Here is a 14103-nt window from a genome sequence, read left to right on the forward strand (position 1 = left end):
AGGGAAAAACACCAAAAGGGCCAAACACTGTGGTGAAAACCAGCATTCATATCAGAAGAGAAATTGTTTCATAGATTATATATCTGTTTGGAGTGTCTGGCTGGGGAAATCAATAGTTCTGACACACGAGTTGGTTGAGGGTCTCTCTTTGCTGAAGTTGCAGTACTGAAGTCACCCTTCCAGGACACAAGACTGGGCAGTGTGTATGGAGCTCATGGGCTGCCCAGATGACCAGATCCCCCTCTTGGGCTCACTGATGGGGTCCAAAGAAAAGCAGAGCAATATGTTTGGCACAGGAGTTTCTCAAAGGAGGGGTACATACAAGGTGCCAGCCAGCCGCTTTAGGGACTCCACTCCAGATTTGTGGTGGAAAAGTGGGATACAAATGTAAAATAAAATGAGGAGCATATGATGTTTTTACTCAGGTGCTACTGGGAAGTTTTGTCTGATGCAAATCAACAGTTCAGCTTTTCTTCAGGAGAACATGAAAGTTTATTTATATAGCTACCTCCATTGGAAATTTGATTTTAAGCGTTTGCCATTAAACTTCAGTGTGAAGGTGGCAAAAATATCTCTCTTTGGCCTTACTAAAAATGCATTTCTCTCTCAAATCTTTTGCGAAGGGTCTGAGAGGGAGAGAATTTGACACATAACCCTGTCTTCTGTATCCAAACCCTGCCAGCTGTGGGAAGACAGGGACCTTCAGTGTCCACAACTGCCTCATAGAGGCATGACCTACTGAGAAGAGTTGTTGTGTTCATTAGGCCTGGCACTCCTGAGCAGACCTTGTTTCTTCTAAGGAAGAGTAAACTTCACTTGCTCTATGTGATTTATTGCTGGCTCGCTCCTGACACCATCTAAAGGGTCGAGGGACATTCCATGGTCTATGGTCTCCCAGCTGTACCCCTGTTGTCTGAGGAAACCCCCTGCAAGCTTAAGAGAAACACCAGGATCTCCTTTTCAAAAAACAACTTTCTGTATTAAAGTGTGAGGCCACTAAATCCACCGTGTTTTAAATTGTATGCACCAAACGTCTCCTAAATCAGTTTCTCCTTTTGGCCAAGTCTAGGGGCAACACAATTTTGCAGAGGAGGGTTTGAAGAAAAAATAATAATCTGTGGCTCTAGTTACTGAAGCCTCATAGGGGAACGCCTCTTAAATAGATGCATTCTTCCATCTATTGTATGCAAGAGAATCATGGAATTGTAGAGTTGGAAGGGACCCAAAGAGTAATCTAATTCAACCCTCTGTAGAGAATGCTACTTCTTAAAGTAGGATTATTGGCCATGATGGCTGCAGCTGATATTAGGTGAAGTCCAATAAATTTGGTTCCCCACCCCTGATGTAAAAGGCGGCACTCCACTCTCACAAGAGAGTGCTTCTTTTAAAATAGGGACTTTTCCCCATTTCCTGCATGCAAGAGGAAAATGCTGCTTCTTAGATCAGGACTTAGATCTGGCCCTCCAGATTTTGCTGAACTAGAACTCCTATCATCCGTGACTATTAGCCATACTGGCTGCTGGAAGTCTGGCTATATATGGAGGGCACCATGTTGCCTCCCCCTGCTTTAGATCATATCCCACAACTATGCCAAGATTCTGAGAAACACACGCAGGTGATGGGAGCATCTGTGTGTCTCCAGCAGCTCTACCATTCCTATTTGCCTGACAATCACAACTGCAAATGGATTTTCAGTTCCTCTCCCCATCTATAAACCAAACTTCACATGATCTTATATAATCTCCCATCTTCCATCTGGCCCCAATTCAGGGGTAGTGCAAAAAGAACCAAACGAGAGCAAACAAATCAGGGAATTTACATATTCTTTTTTTGTCCATTGGTACAATTATTTTAAAAATGTTTTTTCTTCTTCAAAACCAACTAAAATATATGTACAATATTCTCACCACATCATCATAATCATCATCAGTAAAGAAAACTTCCTTTCTTATTCACAAATATATATTGTGGTGACAAAGTGGGTCCATAATTAATTACAAACGAAATAATCCCTTAGATTGGGGGAGGGGGAAATATTACATCAGTAAACAAACATACAAAAGAAGAAAACCCAGCCCCCCTCCAACCCAACCCACCATCCCTTTCCTCCCCCACCCCACGAAATGCTTTTATTTTTTTCTCAGAATTCATGACAGAAGGCAGCAAAGGCATTTCAAGAGAGAGGAGAGCGCTGCTCCAGTTTCATTTTTGAAGGAAGTATGATTGGCCTTCACCGAGAGGTAAGCAACCAACAACCCTTAGTTATTTCATTATTCTGGCAAAATAACCCTTCCCACTTCCCCCCCTCTGTTTTCCAAAAGCTGACCAACAGAACTGCAAGGCTGTAGACTCCATGCAGATCTTATTGGAAGCAAATCCTACAAGGAAGCCTGACAGCTGAAGGTGCACAAAAGTAGGAGTTCAAAGGTGCTTCAGTTTACGCTTTGCTGGCTTCCCTGGGCTGCTCCCTGCAGCAAGTTCCAAGATCAGCTCTTTGCATTTGGTAACAGTTATGGATCAAAGAGGCACCCAGAGGCAGGAGAGGCTGGTTCATCTTGGCACAGCCCCACCAGCCCCTGGTCAGTCCTCATGCCTGTCATCTTCTTACTTTCAAGCCAGACTGGGATGGGGGTGGGGTGCTGGCTATCAGCTTCCCCCTCTTCCTCCAAGCAGATCCTCACTATACAGTTAAAGCACACTGAATAGGCATTTAAGAACATGGCTACCCCCCAAAGATTCATGGGAACTGTAGTTTCACCCTCACAGAACTGCACAGTGGTACCTTGGGTTACAGACGTTTCAGGTTACCGACTCCGCTAACCCAGAAATAGTACCTCGGGTTAAGAACTTTGCTTCAGGGTGAGAACAAAAATCGCGCGGCGGCAGCTAAAGTGGTATCTCAGGTTAAGAACAGTTTCAGGTTAAGAACAGACCTCCGGAACGAATTAAGTTCTTAACCCGAGGTACCACTGTACTTCCCAACAACCATAACAAACTACAGTCCTCGCGATTCTTTGTGGGGGAAGCCATGCATGTTGAAATGTGCTTTGCATGAATGCAATGGATCGATCCTGTGTTGTCCTTGCAGAGCTCAGCAGGGACAGTAGGGATGACACTAGAATCAGCTGCCTCTGCCTGTCAATGCAATCCCTAAATGTATTATCTCTTAAGTGCACCAAGAACCTCTGGATGGGAAATGAACTTGGGTGGGGGCAGGATTTAACTTTCGGTGATGGTGCAATCTGGGTAAATAGGGTGGGATATTAATTTAGAGAAATAAATTATTTTAAGGTGACGACTGAGCGAGACATGTTGAGTTTTAAGAAAACGAGTTGCATATTTTATTCAGAACTGACAGCCCTTATCAAATCCTAACCCTTAGGGTGACCAATGTTTGGACGTCAATGGGTGATTTAACACTTCTCTCTTTCCAAAAGAGCGAAAACTGTGAAATTTGCTGATTTCTCAAATGGGTGTGCCCTGAGGATGTTCTTGGACTCCAGCTCCCAGCAGCCTCCAGTAACCAGCATGGGATGATGGGAATTGTAGTCCAAGAACACATGGAGGACCCTAGGTCGGGTGGGCGAGACTGCTGTGGAGCACAAGCCCCAGCGAACCAGCCTGACATCCCCCAATCACAAGGGAGAAAATCCACTCAGAGATGTGCAAGGGAGCATTTTTCAGACTGAGAGCCACATTCCCTCATAGAGAACCTTCTAGGGAACACAGTGGTTGGCAGTGGTTGTGTTCCTTCTAGGGAACACAGTGGTTGGCAGGGCCAGTAGTGGAAGCTGGTGGAGGGACAGGTGCAAGTCTTACATTTCTATGGCAAGCTATATCCCAGCCATGAAAAAGGCAAGTGCTTGTATGTCCACCTTTCTCCATCCATTCACCCAAGCAAGAGGCATTACCCCACTGCAAGGTGAGATATCCAGTCAGCCAAACCCACGTAAGGTGTGGAGCAAGCATTCTTAAATGGGGACAGGGGTGTGTGGATGTGGAGTGGCCTCTGGGACGAATTAAGAGGCTTAGATGGCCACTTTCAGCCCCCTGGGGTCTGAAACCCCCCACCCCCGCACTAAGAAATGAGGATCAATGTTACACTCCTTAAAAGTGAAGGAGAACTTGATGAACAAGGTCAGACGCAGGTGATGACTCACCTTTCTGGGCAACCTTCCAGGAGTGACATTCTCAGGGTTCCTCCTCACCCAAATTGAGTAGGTGGTCCTTTTATGCCAACTGGGGAGGGTGTGATGCCTGAATGAGAACAACACAACCATAGCCCTGCCCCCAGACTCATGCCTGTTGAGTGTGTGAGATCAGTCCCACATACCATCCAAACTACGTCTGTAGTCTATGAGAGGACTCCCTCCATTGTCCTAATGCCAGAGTCCCCAGAAGCCTTGTAGAAATCAGGACTCCCCTTCTCCATCACTCCCCACCCAGGAACATGAGACTCTCTCCAATTCCAGAGTTCCACCATGCCATCCCTGTGGTGGTTTTGGTCCAACCTTCACTGAACAGGCTTTGTAAATCACCCCTAAGCCATGTGTCACTGAAGGCTTCCCTTAGACGCCCCACAACTTTCCAGAAACACCACCCAACTTTGGATTTCAAAATCTTATGTACAAGTCAAGCCATCAATGAAAGATAAAGCTAAACTGTCTCTCCCAACCCCTCACCCACAGAAAGCACAAATGCGCAAAGAATCTTGTTCTGTTGCATGTCCATGTGCGTTTGTTTGCTTGCTTGCTTGCTTGCTTGCTTTCTTGCACCCCATTTGTTACAATGGGCCCAACAAGAGGCTTTTGTCTTAGTTGTTAGTGCCGGAAGAGGGACAGTCGCTTTTTCAGAGCCCCAGAAAAAGGGCTTGTTTCGGCTTTCCACTGGGCCAACTGCTGGCAGCACCTGGGAGCTCCAGACGTCACTGGACACCCTCTTCTTCAACGTAGGTCGAAGGGAACCAACCAATCTGCAGTGGGAGATGGAAAGCAGCAATTAAAAAAACAACACCCAGAGTCAGACCCAGGTATTTATCCACTCTTAAGAAGGAACCAGCTACTCATGTTAAAATGTAGAAGGACCCAGTTATCCCCAAAACCAGCACGCACTCTTCCATTGGTTTCTCCTTTCCACCAGCCCTGGTCCCCGCCTATCCGGCTGTAGATCTTCACAACGTCCCCTTCTCTCAACGAGAGCTCCCGCATGTCCCGCGCAGCGAAATTGTACCTCGCCACCGCCGTCCCTACGACCCGAGGTGTGAATACTGCAGGCAGACAAAGAAAGGAAGGATGGTTAGGAAGCATTGTGGTGCTTCACATCTGCCAGACTCTTTCCTGAGCACAGCTGAACCGAGTTCAACCTGACCTCTTGCATCTGCTGTAAGAGCAAGGCAGCAGAATTTCACCTTGTGCAGAGAAGCACATAGGCCTCATTTGAAATGTGTCACAGGACATTGTTAAATTCATGCCTACTGCTTTGTGGGAATGCAATAAGATTCTTGGGATTTTTTTGGGGGGGGGGGGGGAACTGGCATGTGAATTAAGCCACTGATGAAGTGCTGTGCAGATCATACAGTGCTGGGGTGAGGAACCTTCTTCAGCCAGAGAGCTGCATTCCCTTGCAGACAAGCTTTCAGGGGCCACAACGCATGCATCTCACCAACCCTGAGGACCCACACAATTAAAATGCACGGTCACAGTTCAAGGGAGCATTCCTACCAGGCAAAAGCAGTCAAGGAAGGGGTGAAGCAAGGATGAGGTGAGGGGGAGGTGGCTCGGTGAGAGGGGTGGGTCTGGTGAGAGTCCCAAGGGCCAGACAGAGAGGTTTGGAAGGCTGCATTCAGTTTCTGGGTCTGAGGTTCCCCACCCCAATATTAGGTAATTCTCTTCTTTGCAATGTGGTCTTCATTCAAAATAGTTAAACGTAATTACTGAGAAAGGAAAACTCTGCCATTTCTTTTTTTTTTTTTAATTGCTAATGTGCTGGAAGAGGAGTGATTTTTTACAAACATGCTTTAAAAAAATAAATCCCTGGTGAAGTCACCCTGTGCTTTAATGCATCCATTCAGCAAGCAGAGGTTGAATTGCGTTCCATGTAGGCTGAAAAGTGTAGTCTGTCTAGACAGGCTTCTAAATGTGGGATCAGGAAAGGATGCAATGGATATGCCTCTGAAATGTGGCAATGAATGGGACACAGGGACAGCTTGTGTTTGGAGTCCAAGATGACACAGGATGAGTGCAAAGGCAGCAAAGGGAAACAATCCCACCAGGACATTCAATGCCCCATTGAAACAAATGGAAGACGCATCAGGGCAGGACAGAGAATGCTGGTCAGGGTTTTTGTTTTTTTTGCAAACAGAAACATGGAGGTTTCCACAGCTATCCGGTAGAAAATTCAGCTCAGAGAGAGACTTGAGTTTTGATCCACCACAGTCCAATATTGACACCAAGTTCTGGCTAAATGGAAGTCGGAGGTAAGCTTTGGGGGGATTACTGGGCAGGGGGGAGGTGGAAATAGCTCCCTCCCCCTCCCGCCACCCAATAATTTATTGTGCATTTTCAGGGTCAGCCAATGATATTTTGCTGCCAGAAGCAAAGGACAAAGGGGGTTTCCCCCTCCCATGAAATGTACAGAACCCCCCCCCCCCCGGGCCAGCTGTTTAGGAGGTACAAGCCGGATCTTGTAGCACACAGAGATTTGTTCTGCAACTCCTTGCTGCTGTCTGACCACCCACAACTGCCTCACTCTGCCTAATGGTCAGGGATGACATGGGGGGGCACAGATCCACACCATAAATTTAAACCACAACCAATATATGTTTACAGCGCATGGCTTCCCCTGGCAAGTCTATTTTGTTAAGGGTGCATATTTTATTCATTTGTTGCATTTATTTATTGCATTATATCCCACCTGTTCCTTCATGGCTCTCTCCCCTCCTCATTAAATTCCCACAACACCTTGCGAGGTAGTTTAAGCTGAGAGGCGGTGGTTGGCTCCAAAGTCACCTGCAGTGAATGCCACAGCCGAGTGGGAGATTTGACCCCGGGACTCTGTGAGGGGAAACTACGGTTCCCAGGATTCTTGAGTGGGGGGAGCCATGTGTTTTAAATGTGCTTTGAATGCACATTAAAAGTTTGCTGTGGATCTGGCCAAGGACCAATGGGAAAGCCCTTTTCTCTTCCAGGTGACCAATGGATGAATGTCTTCTGGTGGTGATGATGGAGATGGCAACATGCTGCAATTTCTCAGGCTACCACCAGAGGCCAAGTTCCTCTCTCTTTTCATGCACATATGTATACATACAGATATCTAGATATATATATACACACTAACAAACACATATGTATATATATATACCTGACCAGAAAGGAGTGGAGGCATTCTGAGAAGTGAAGTTGTGGCCCTGAGGACTGAGAAAGGAAAAATTGTAGGAAGCACAGGCAGCTGCAGAAAGGTCAGAGAGAGAGAAACAAAGCAACGGGAGAAAGGAAGGAAGGAAGAAAAGGGTCGGAAAACACAATTAACGAGGAAAATTAACAAAGGTGGGGAGAGAAAAACACGGCACACACGCAGTAAAAGCAAACTCAGAACATGCAGAATTATTTTTTTTATCCCCCCCCCCAATAATGATAATAACTATGTTTTATTTTTTGGAATATCAAAACATTATCATTGGATCAGACCAAGGCTCATACAAAGAGTCTGGCTGCTGGATCAGGCCAATGGCCCATCCAGCCCAACATCCTGTTCTCACAGTGGCCATCCAGATATAGAGGCCTGTGGGAAGTCCGCAAAGCCAGACCTGAGCCCAACAGCATATGTCCTCTCTTGCAGTTTCCAGAAACTGGCGTTCAGAAGCATTGCTGCCTCTGGCTGCGAAGGCAGAGCATAGCTCATCTGCCCTCACAATCTGCCCATTTTGGCCTGCAGCAAGGAAGAGGGGAGCCTGACTGCCTTTGACTGCTCTTAGGGGGCACAGTGAGATGCACACATCCCATAGGACCCACTCCCCACAAAGTATATAGCATGTTGGAGGAGTTTGGATTTGATATCCTGCTTTATCACTGCCCTAAGGAGTCTCAAAGCGGCTAGCAATCTCCTTTTCCCTTCCTCCCCCACAACAAACACTCTGTGAGGTGAGTGGGGCTGAGAGACTTCAAAGAAGTGTGACTGGCCCAAGGTCACCCAACAGCTGTAGGTGGAGGAGCAGGGAAGCGAAACCAGATCACCAGATTAGGAGTCCACCTTTCTTAACTACTACACCACACTAGCCCCTGTAGGTTTTGGGGTTGCATGCAATGCTTGTCACGCTCCAAGCAAACCCACTGAAACTGATAGGCATGATTAACTTAGGTAGGTACGGAAATTTCAATGGGTCTACTTCGAGTGGAACTTGCTTGGATGCAATCCTTGGCCTGTGCCTTGCAAGCAGAGGGTTTGCTCTACTGTTGAACTAAGGACAGAACCCATAACTTCCCTGTCCTGGGTGTTTTTTTACTCTCAAGTGATTAAGAGAAACTGATTGAAGGAAGGGATTTCAACTTCCTTTTATTACCTGGTGACCGAGTCAAGGTTCTGGAGGTAGAGCGTTCCCGGGACTTGTAAGGGTATTTCAATGTTGTATCCAGTTGTTTAAAACTCTCCTTGAGTGAGTGAGCTTGATAGTATTCAACGAGTTCCTACAAGGGGATGGAAGAAATTAAAACTAAAGCAAAACTGTAAATTTCTTGGAAGAGGGTTCTCAAAATAAACTTTAGCCACCAAGGCAGGCATACCTGGCCAAGTTCAAGGTGTTATTTTCAGTACACAGTCGTACCTTGGCTCCCAAATGCCACAAACCCGGAAGTGAGTGTTCCAGCTTGCGAACGCTCTTTGGAACCTGAATGTCCGCCGGGGCTTCTGCAGCTTCCAATTGGCTGCAGGAGCTTCCTGCAGCCAATCAGAAGCCGTGTTTTGGTTTCTGAACATTTTGGAAGTCGAACTGATTCCGTTCGACTTCCAAGCTATGACTTTACATTATTATACAGGCAAACCTCGGTTTTCAAACGTCTTAGCTATCTAACGTTTCGGAAGCCGAACACTGAAAACCTGGAAGTGAATGTTTCCATTTTCGAACATGCCTCAGAAGTTGAATGACTTCTGACGTGCGTTTCTCAATTTTTTCAATGGATTTTGCTGCCAGCCCTTTGATCCTTGGTTTTCATACGTTTCGGAAGTCGAATGGACTTCTGGAACGGATTACGTTCAAAAACTGAGGTTCCACTGTATTATTATATATTCATTTATACCCTGCCTTTTCCCTTGATAGGAACTGAAGGGAGGTCTACAGATGAAAACAAGAATTGCTAAAAATATAGAAAAAATAATAATTTAAAAATAATTAAACATTGATAAAAATTAAAACTATATACATCAGTGCTTTCCAAACTGTGTGTTGCGACACATTAGTGTGTCGGCTGCAATGTGTAGGTGTATTGTGTGAATGCTCCCCACACTCCTCTCAGGGCTGGAAAGGGGTTAGTTAAACCTCTGGTTTGCTGGGAAAACTGAATTACCGTTTCACGAAATGATATATGTCTAAAAAGTGTGTCTCCAACATGAAAAGTTTGGAAACCTCTAATATACATAAATAAAATTTGTTTAAAACATAACCAGTTACTACCATAAAAATAGCATGGCACCAGCCCTTTAATCAAAAGCACTCAGTTCCCCAAAGCCTGTTGGAACAAGGTTTTCACCTGCTGGCAGAAGGACGACAAGGAGGGAACCAGTCTGGCTTCTCCAAGGAGGGAGTTCCAGAATCTGGGAGCAGCCACCAAGATGGCCTTCTCCCGCAGCCCTACCAAGTGGGCTTGTGAAAGTGGTGGTACCAACAGAAGGGCCTTCACCAAGGATCTTAAAACTCTGGCAGGTTTGTATGAGGAAATGGTCTTTCAGATAGCTTGGACCCAATAATAATAATAATAATAATAATAATAATAATAATAATAATAATAATAATTTATTATTTATACCCCGCCCATCTGGCTGGGCCTCCCCAGCCACTCTGGGCGGCCTCCATAAAAACCAAAAATACAGTAAAATCACACGTTAAAAACTTCCCTGAACAGGGCTACCTTAAGATGTCTTCTGAATGTCAGGTAGTTGTTTATTGCTTTGACATCTGCTGGAAGGGCGTTCCACAGGGCGGGCGCCACTACCGAGAAGGCCCTCTGCCTGGTTCCCTGTAGCTTTGCTTCTCGCAATGAGGGAACCGCCAGAAGGCCCTCGGCGCTGGACCTCAGCGTCCGGGCAGAACGATGGGGGTGGAGACGCTCCTTCAGGTATACTGGACCGAGGCCGTTTAGGGCTTTCAAGGTCAGCACCAACACTTTGAACTGTGCTCGGAAACGTACTGGGAACCAGTGTAGGTCAGGTAGGGCTTTATAGGTCATAACCAGCACTTTGAATTATGCCTAGAAATGGACTGGCAGCGCTTTCACTTGAAACTTGCCACTTATTGACACCAATAAGTACTCTTTGTACTCTTTTCAAAGCCTGCTGAAAACATTTTTGTTTGGACATGTCTCCCCAGATGTTTAGAAAGTTACGAGCATTAATGTTTTTAGTCTATTTTATTTTGACTTTTCAAAAGTATTAAATTATTGTATTGTTGTCAATTCTTCTTTTTCGTTTATCTTTTTTTGTGAATAGCTCTGAGGGATTTTTTTTTACAATCAACCAAGCTGTGCATAAATTTTATGAAATATGTTAAATAATAATAATAATAATAATAATAATAATAATAATAATAATATGTTATCTCCAAACAAACCATACCAATAAGCTTTCAAATTTTTTTGCTTCGGTGATGTGAATCCAGTTGTCTTTTTCAACCACCTTAATGTGCTTCACCTCCTCATTAAACCTGCAGGGGGAGACATGGAGTCGGTTAACCAGAAAGATCACAGTCAGATTGGGGTGGTTTGGAATGCCACTGTGCCCCTACAGCAGGGGTCGGCAGCCTAAGGTCCATGGGCCACAAGCAGCCCATGGGGGTCATTTAACTGGCCCATGGGCCCCCGCATCCTGCTCAGTCGGTTCCCGTGCACTACGCTAAACCAGCGTGGAGCAGAGTGAGGACTGCCTTCCGCTATGCCGGCCAGCTTCCCATTGGCTACAGGAAGGTCCTTCCGCGCTGGAAGGAGCACTGGAAATAGCATTTGCTCATGCATGCACTCCGGCCCACCGCGGCTTCTGCGGGACAGTGAACCGGCCCAAGTCACAAAAACTTTGACAACCCCTGACCTACATGAATGGTGGTGTCCTAAAAAAGGCCTATTGACCACAAGGGATGGGCAAATCTGACTCTCTCTTTTTCAGTTTCCCAGAAATATTTAAGAAAGAAGGGTTGTGTTGTTATGTGGGGTTAGTGTACGATGTAGTTTTGAAATTGGTGGTTGTGGAAGCTTCGAACATGCCTAGTTCTCAAAACATTTTGGCTCCTGAATGATCAAAACCCAGAAGTGACTGTTCCGGTTTTCGAATGCTGTTTTGGAAGCCGAACGTCCGACAGGGTTTCCTGCAGCCAATCAGAAGCTGGGCTTTGGTTTTTTAACATTTTGGGAGTCAAATTGACTTTCGGAACAGATTCCGTTCGACTTCAAAGGTATGACTGTATTTTGATTCAGAATTTGCATCCTCAAATTGTATCCAAGGTCAGACAAAAACCTGCCCCTTGATCTTGGGAACTATCATGCAAATTTTGGTTGCGTTATCAAGGTATTCAAATGCAGAGTGAGCAAAAACAGCTTACAAAATGATATAGTTTATGGGGCAGTAAGATTGGGGTTGCCAGCAAAATAATACCCAGGGCTCATCCCCTGCACAGGGCCCATACCCTAACCATGAGCCCATATGCCAGGACAGATGCATGAGGTCCTTCTCCTTGCCCTACAGATACAGGGGCCTTTTTTTGTTGTGGCCCTGCCCAGGCAGAATCCCCTCTCCTAACAAGGCTGGTGATACAACTGCAACCATTCCTGCACCTGCTGCAAGGAACTACACCCCCATCTCAGAACAAGCCCAGTTAGATCACTTACTTAATGCTGATTGCAAAGCGCTCGGCCTCTGCCGGCCTCTCCCGGATCAGGTACGTCCCAGTAACATGCAGCTTCAGGAGATTGTCTGTCTGCTGCCTTTCCATGTTTCCTGCAAACCTGAAAAACAAAAAAAAAAACATGAAATGCTCATTGTTAAGAGATATTCATTCGTTTCTGAGAGCTGAATTTTCTAGTTTGGAACCCCTACTTTCATTTCTCCAAGTTTCTAGCCCCTGTGGCCAAGCAGTAACTTGTATGGATTTATTTGTAATTTGTATTCATGCTACATTTGCATTATTTCAGCATTTGTTGTTGTTTAGGTGGTCTGCTGTTGTTGCTTTAGTTTTCTGTACAGTGGAACCTTGGGTTGCGGACATAATCCGTGACAGAGGCACGTCCACAACCCTCAGCGTTCACATCCTGAAGCGCCACGTCCGCGCAGGCACTGGCACGATTTGGCGCTTCTGCACATGCGGCAAAACCCAGAAGTAACCCGTTCCAGTACTCGAAAGCACGTAACCTGAAGCGTCTGTAACACAAGGTATGACTGTACGTGGCTCCGAGATACGTTTTACATATTAAGTGCTACAGAACTCATCTGAATCAAGTTATCAAAAAGGTAACTTGAATAAGTAAGTTTTAGTCAGTCCCAGCTAGCATGACAATTGTCAGGGAACAATGGAAGTTGGATTCCAGAAAACACTTTGGCTACTCCAAGGTATGCCAAACAAAAGCCGTGAGCATCCACCTTTAGGTCTCCTGGTAAAAGGTAAAGGGACCCCTGACCATTAGGTCCAGTTGTGGCCGACTCTGGGGTAGCGGCACTCATCTTGCTTTATTGGCCGAGGGAGCCGGTGTACAGCTTCCGGGTCATGTGGCCAGCATGACTAAGCCGCTTCTGGCAGACCAGAGCAGCGCACGGAAACACCGTTTATCTTCCCACCAGAGCGGTACCTATTTATCTACTTGCACTTCATGATTTCGAACTGCTAGGTTGGCAGGAGCAGGGACTGAGCAATGGGAGCTCATCCTGTCACGGGGATTCAAACCGCCGACCTTCTGGCCAGCAAGTCCTAGGCTCTGTGGTTTAACCCCCAGCGCCACCTGCGTCCCAGGTTTCCTGGTAATGCATGCCTAATTTGAACACTGGAACTCACCAAGGATAGGCAGAGTAATCCATCTCTCGTGATGGGGGCCGGCTGTTAGGAGGCTGCAGAAAGCAGAGCAGAAAAGAGTTACGCAAGTAGTGGCACCCTAAGAAGCAAACAGTTGGTGGTTGTTTTTTAATGAATCACAGCATAGTATAGTTGGAAGGGAACCCAAGAGTCATCTAGTCCAAACCCCTGGAACGCAGGAATCACAGTTAAAGAATAACTGAGAGATAGCTGTCCAACTTCTGCTTAAAAACCTCAAATAAAGGAGAGCCCAGCACCTTCCAAGGGAGTTCATGGACCAAGTATAAGTGTGTAAGTTAATGAGTCATTAGCTATGAGGAAGATGAAATTGGCCACATTGGACAATATGTTAGCAACATAACTGTGCCCTTAAGTGAACATAAGAGGCCTGTAGCTGGATCAGGCCACAGGGAGCCCATCCTGTTTTCATAGTCACCATCCAGGTGCCCACAAGCAGGACCTGAACACAACACAATCTCTCACCATTTGAAAATTCCGAGCAACTGGTATTTTTCAGAAGTATACTCATCATGGCTAGTAGCATGCATGCTGATTGACTTATTTCCATGCGTCCCCCCGCCACCCCCGTATGTTTGGCTTAATGTCTCCAGACCAAGAAACACAAAACCTCTTGATTTGTTTTTTCTCAAATTATACACTTGTTTTGTCCAGTTTTCTAAATAAAGATCTATCAAGACTTTTCTCCCATCTGCAGAAGTTAAGTGATTCTGCTAACATTCCTGTCTCCTTACTCTGGCATCCACTGGGCAGGGTTTGACTGACGAGCTGGGGAAATAACCAGACTTCTTCGACAATATTAGCCTTCCCTGCAAACAAAGACGAGA

The 14103-nt window shown here is 45.9% G+C and overlaps 1 protein-coding gene across 4 annotated transcripts in view; it reads right to left on the minus strand.

Moving 5' to 3' along the window:
- Nucleotides 1-1806: 1806 nt before the first annotated feature.
- Nucleotides 1807-14103, minus strand: part of VAV2 (vav guanine nucleotide exchange factor 2) — a 154892-nt gene continuing 142595 nt past the window's right edge. For 2 of the 4 annotated variants that reach the window (XM_083722145.1, XM_083722143.1), the window contains 8 exons: nucleotides 14011-14085; nucleotides 13241-13293; nucleotides 12084-12200; nucleotides 10822-10909; nucleotides 8558-8681; nucleotides 7360-7446; nucleotides 5112-5266; nucleotides 1807-4972 (listed from right to left, as the gene is read on the minus strand). In XM_083722145.1, the coding sequence (XP_083578271.1) occupies nucleotides 4925-4972; nucleotides 5112-5266; nucleotides 7360-7446; nucleotides 8558-8681; nucleotides 10822-10909; nucleotides 12084-12200; nucleotides 13241-13293; nucleotides 14011-14085 (747 nt within the window). In that variant the 3' untranslated portion in view covers nucleotides 1807-4924. The remainder of the gene's footprint in view (nucleotides 4973-5111; nucleotides 5267-7359; nucleotides 7447-8557; nucleotides 8682-10821; nucleotides 10910-12083; nucleotides 12201-13240; nucleotides 13294-14010; nucleotides 14086-14103) is intronic. The other 2 variants (XM_083722146.1, XM_083722144.1) reach the window with 1 other exon arrangement.

This window comes from Podarcis gaigeae (genome assembly GCF_964106915.1).
Source record: "Podarcis gaigeae genome assembly, chromosome: Z".
Classification (NCBI taxonomy): Eukaryota; Metazoa; Chordata; class Lepidosauria; order Squamata; family Lacertidae; genus Podarcis; species Podarcis gaigeae.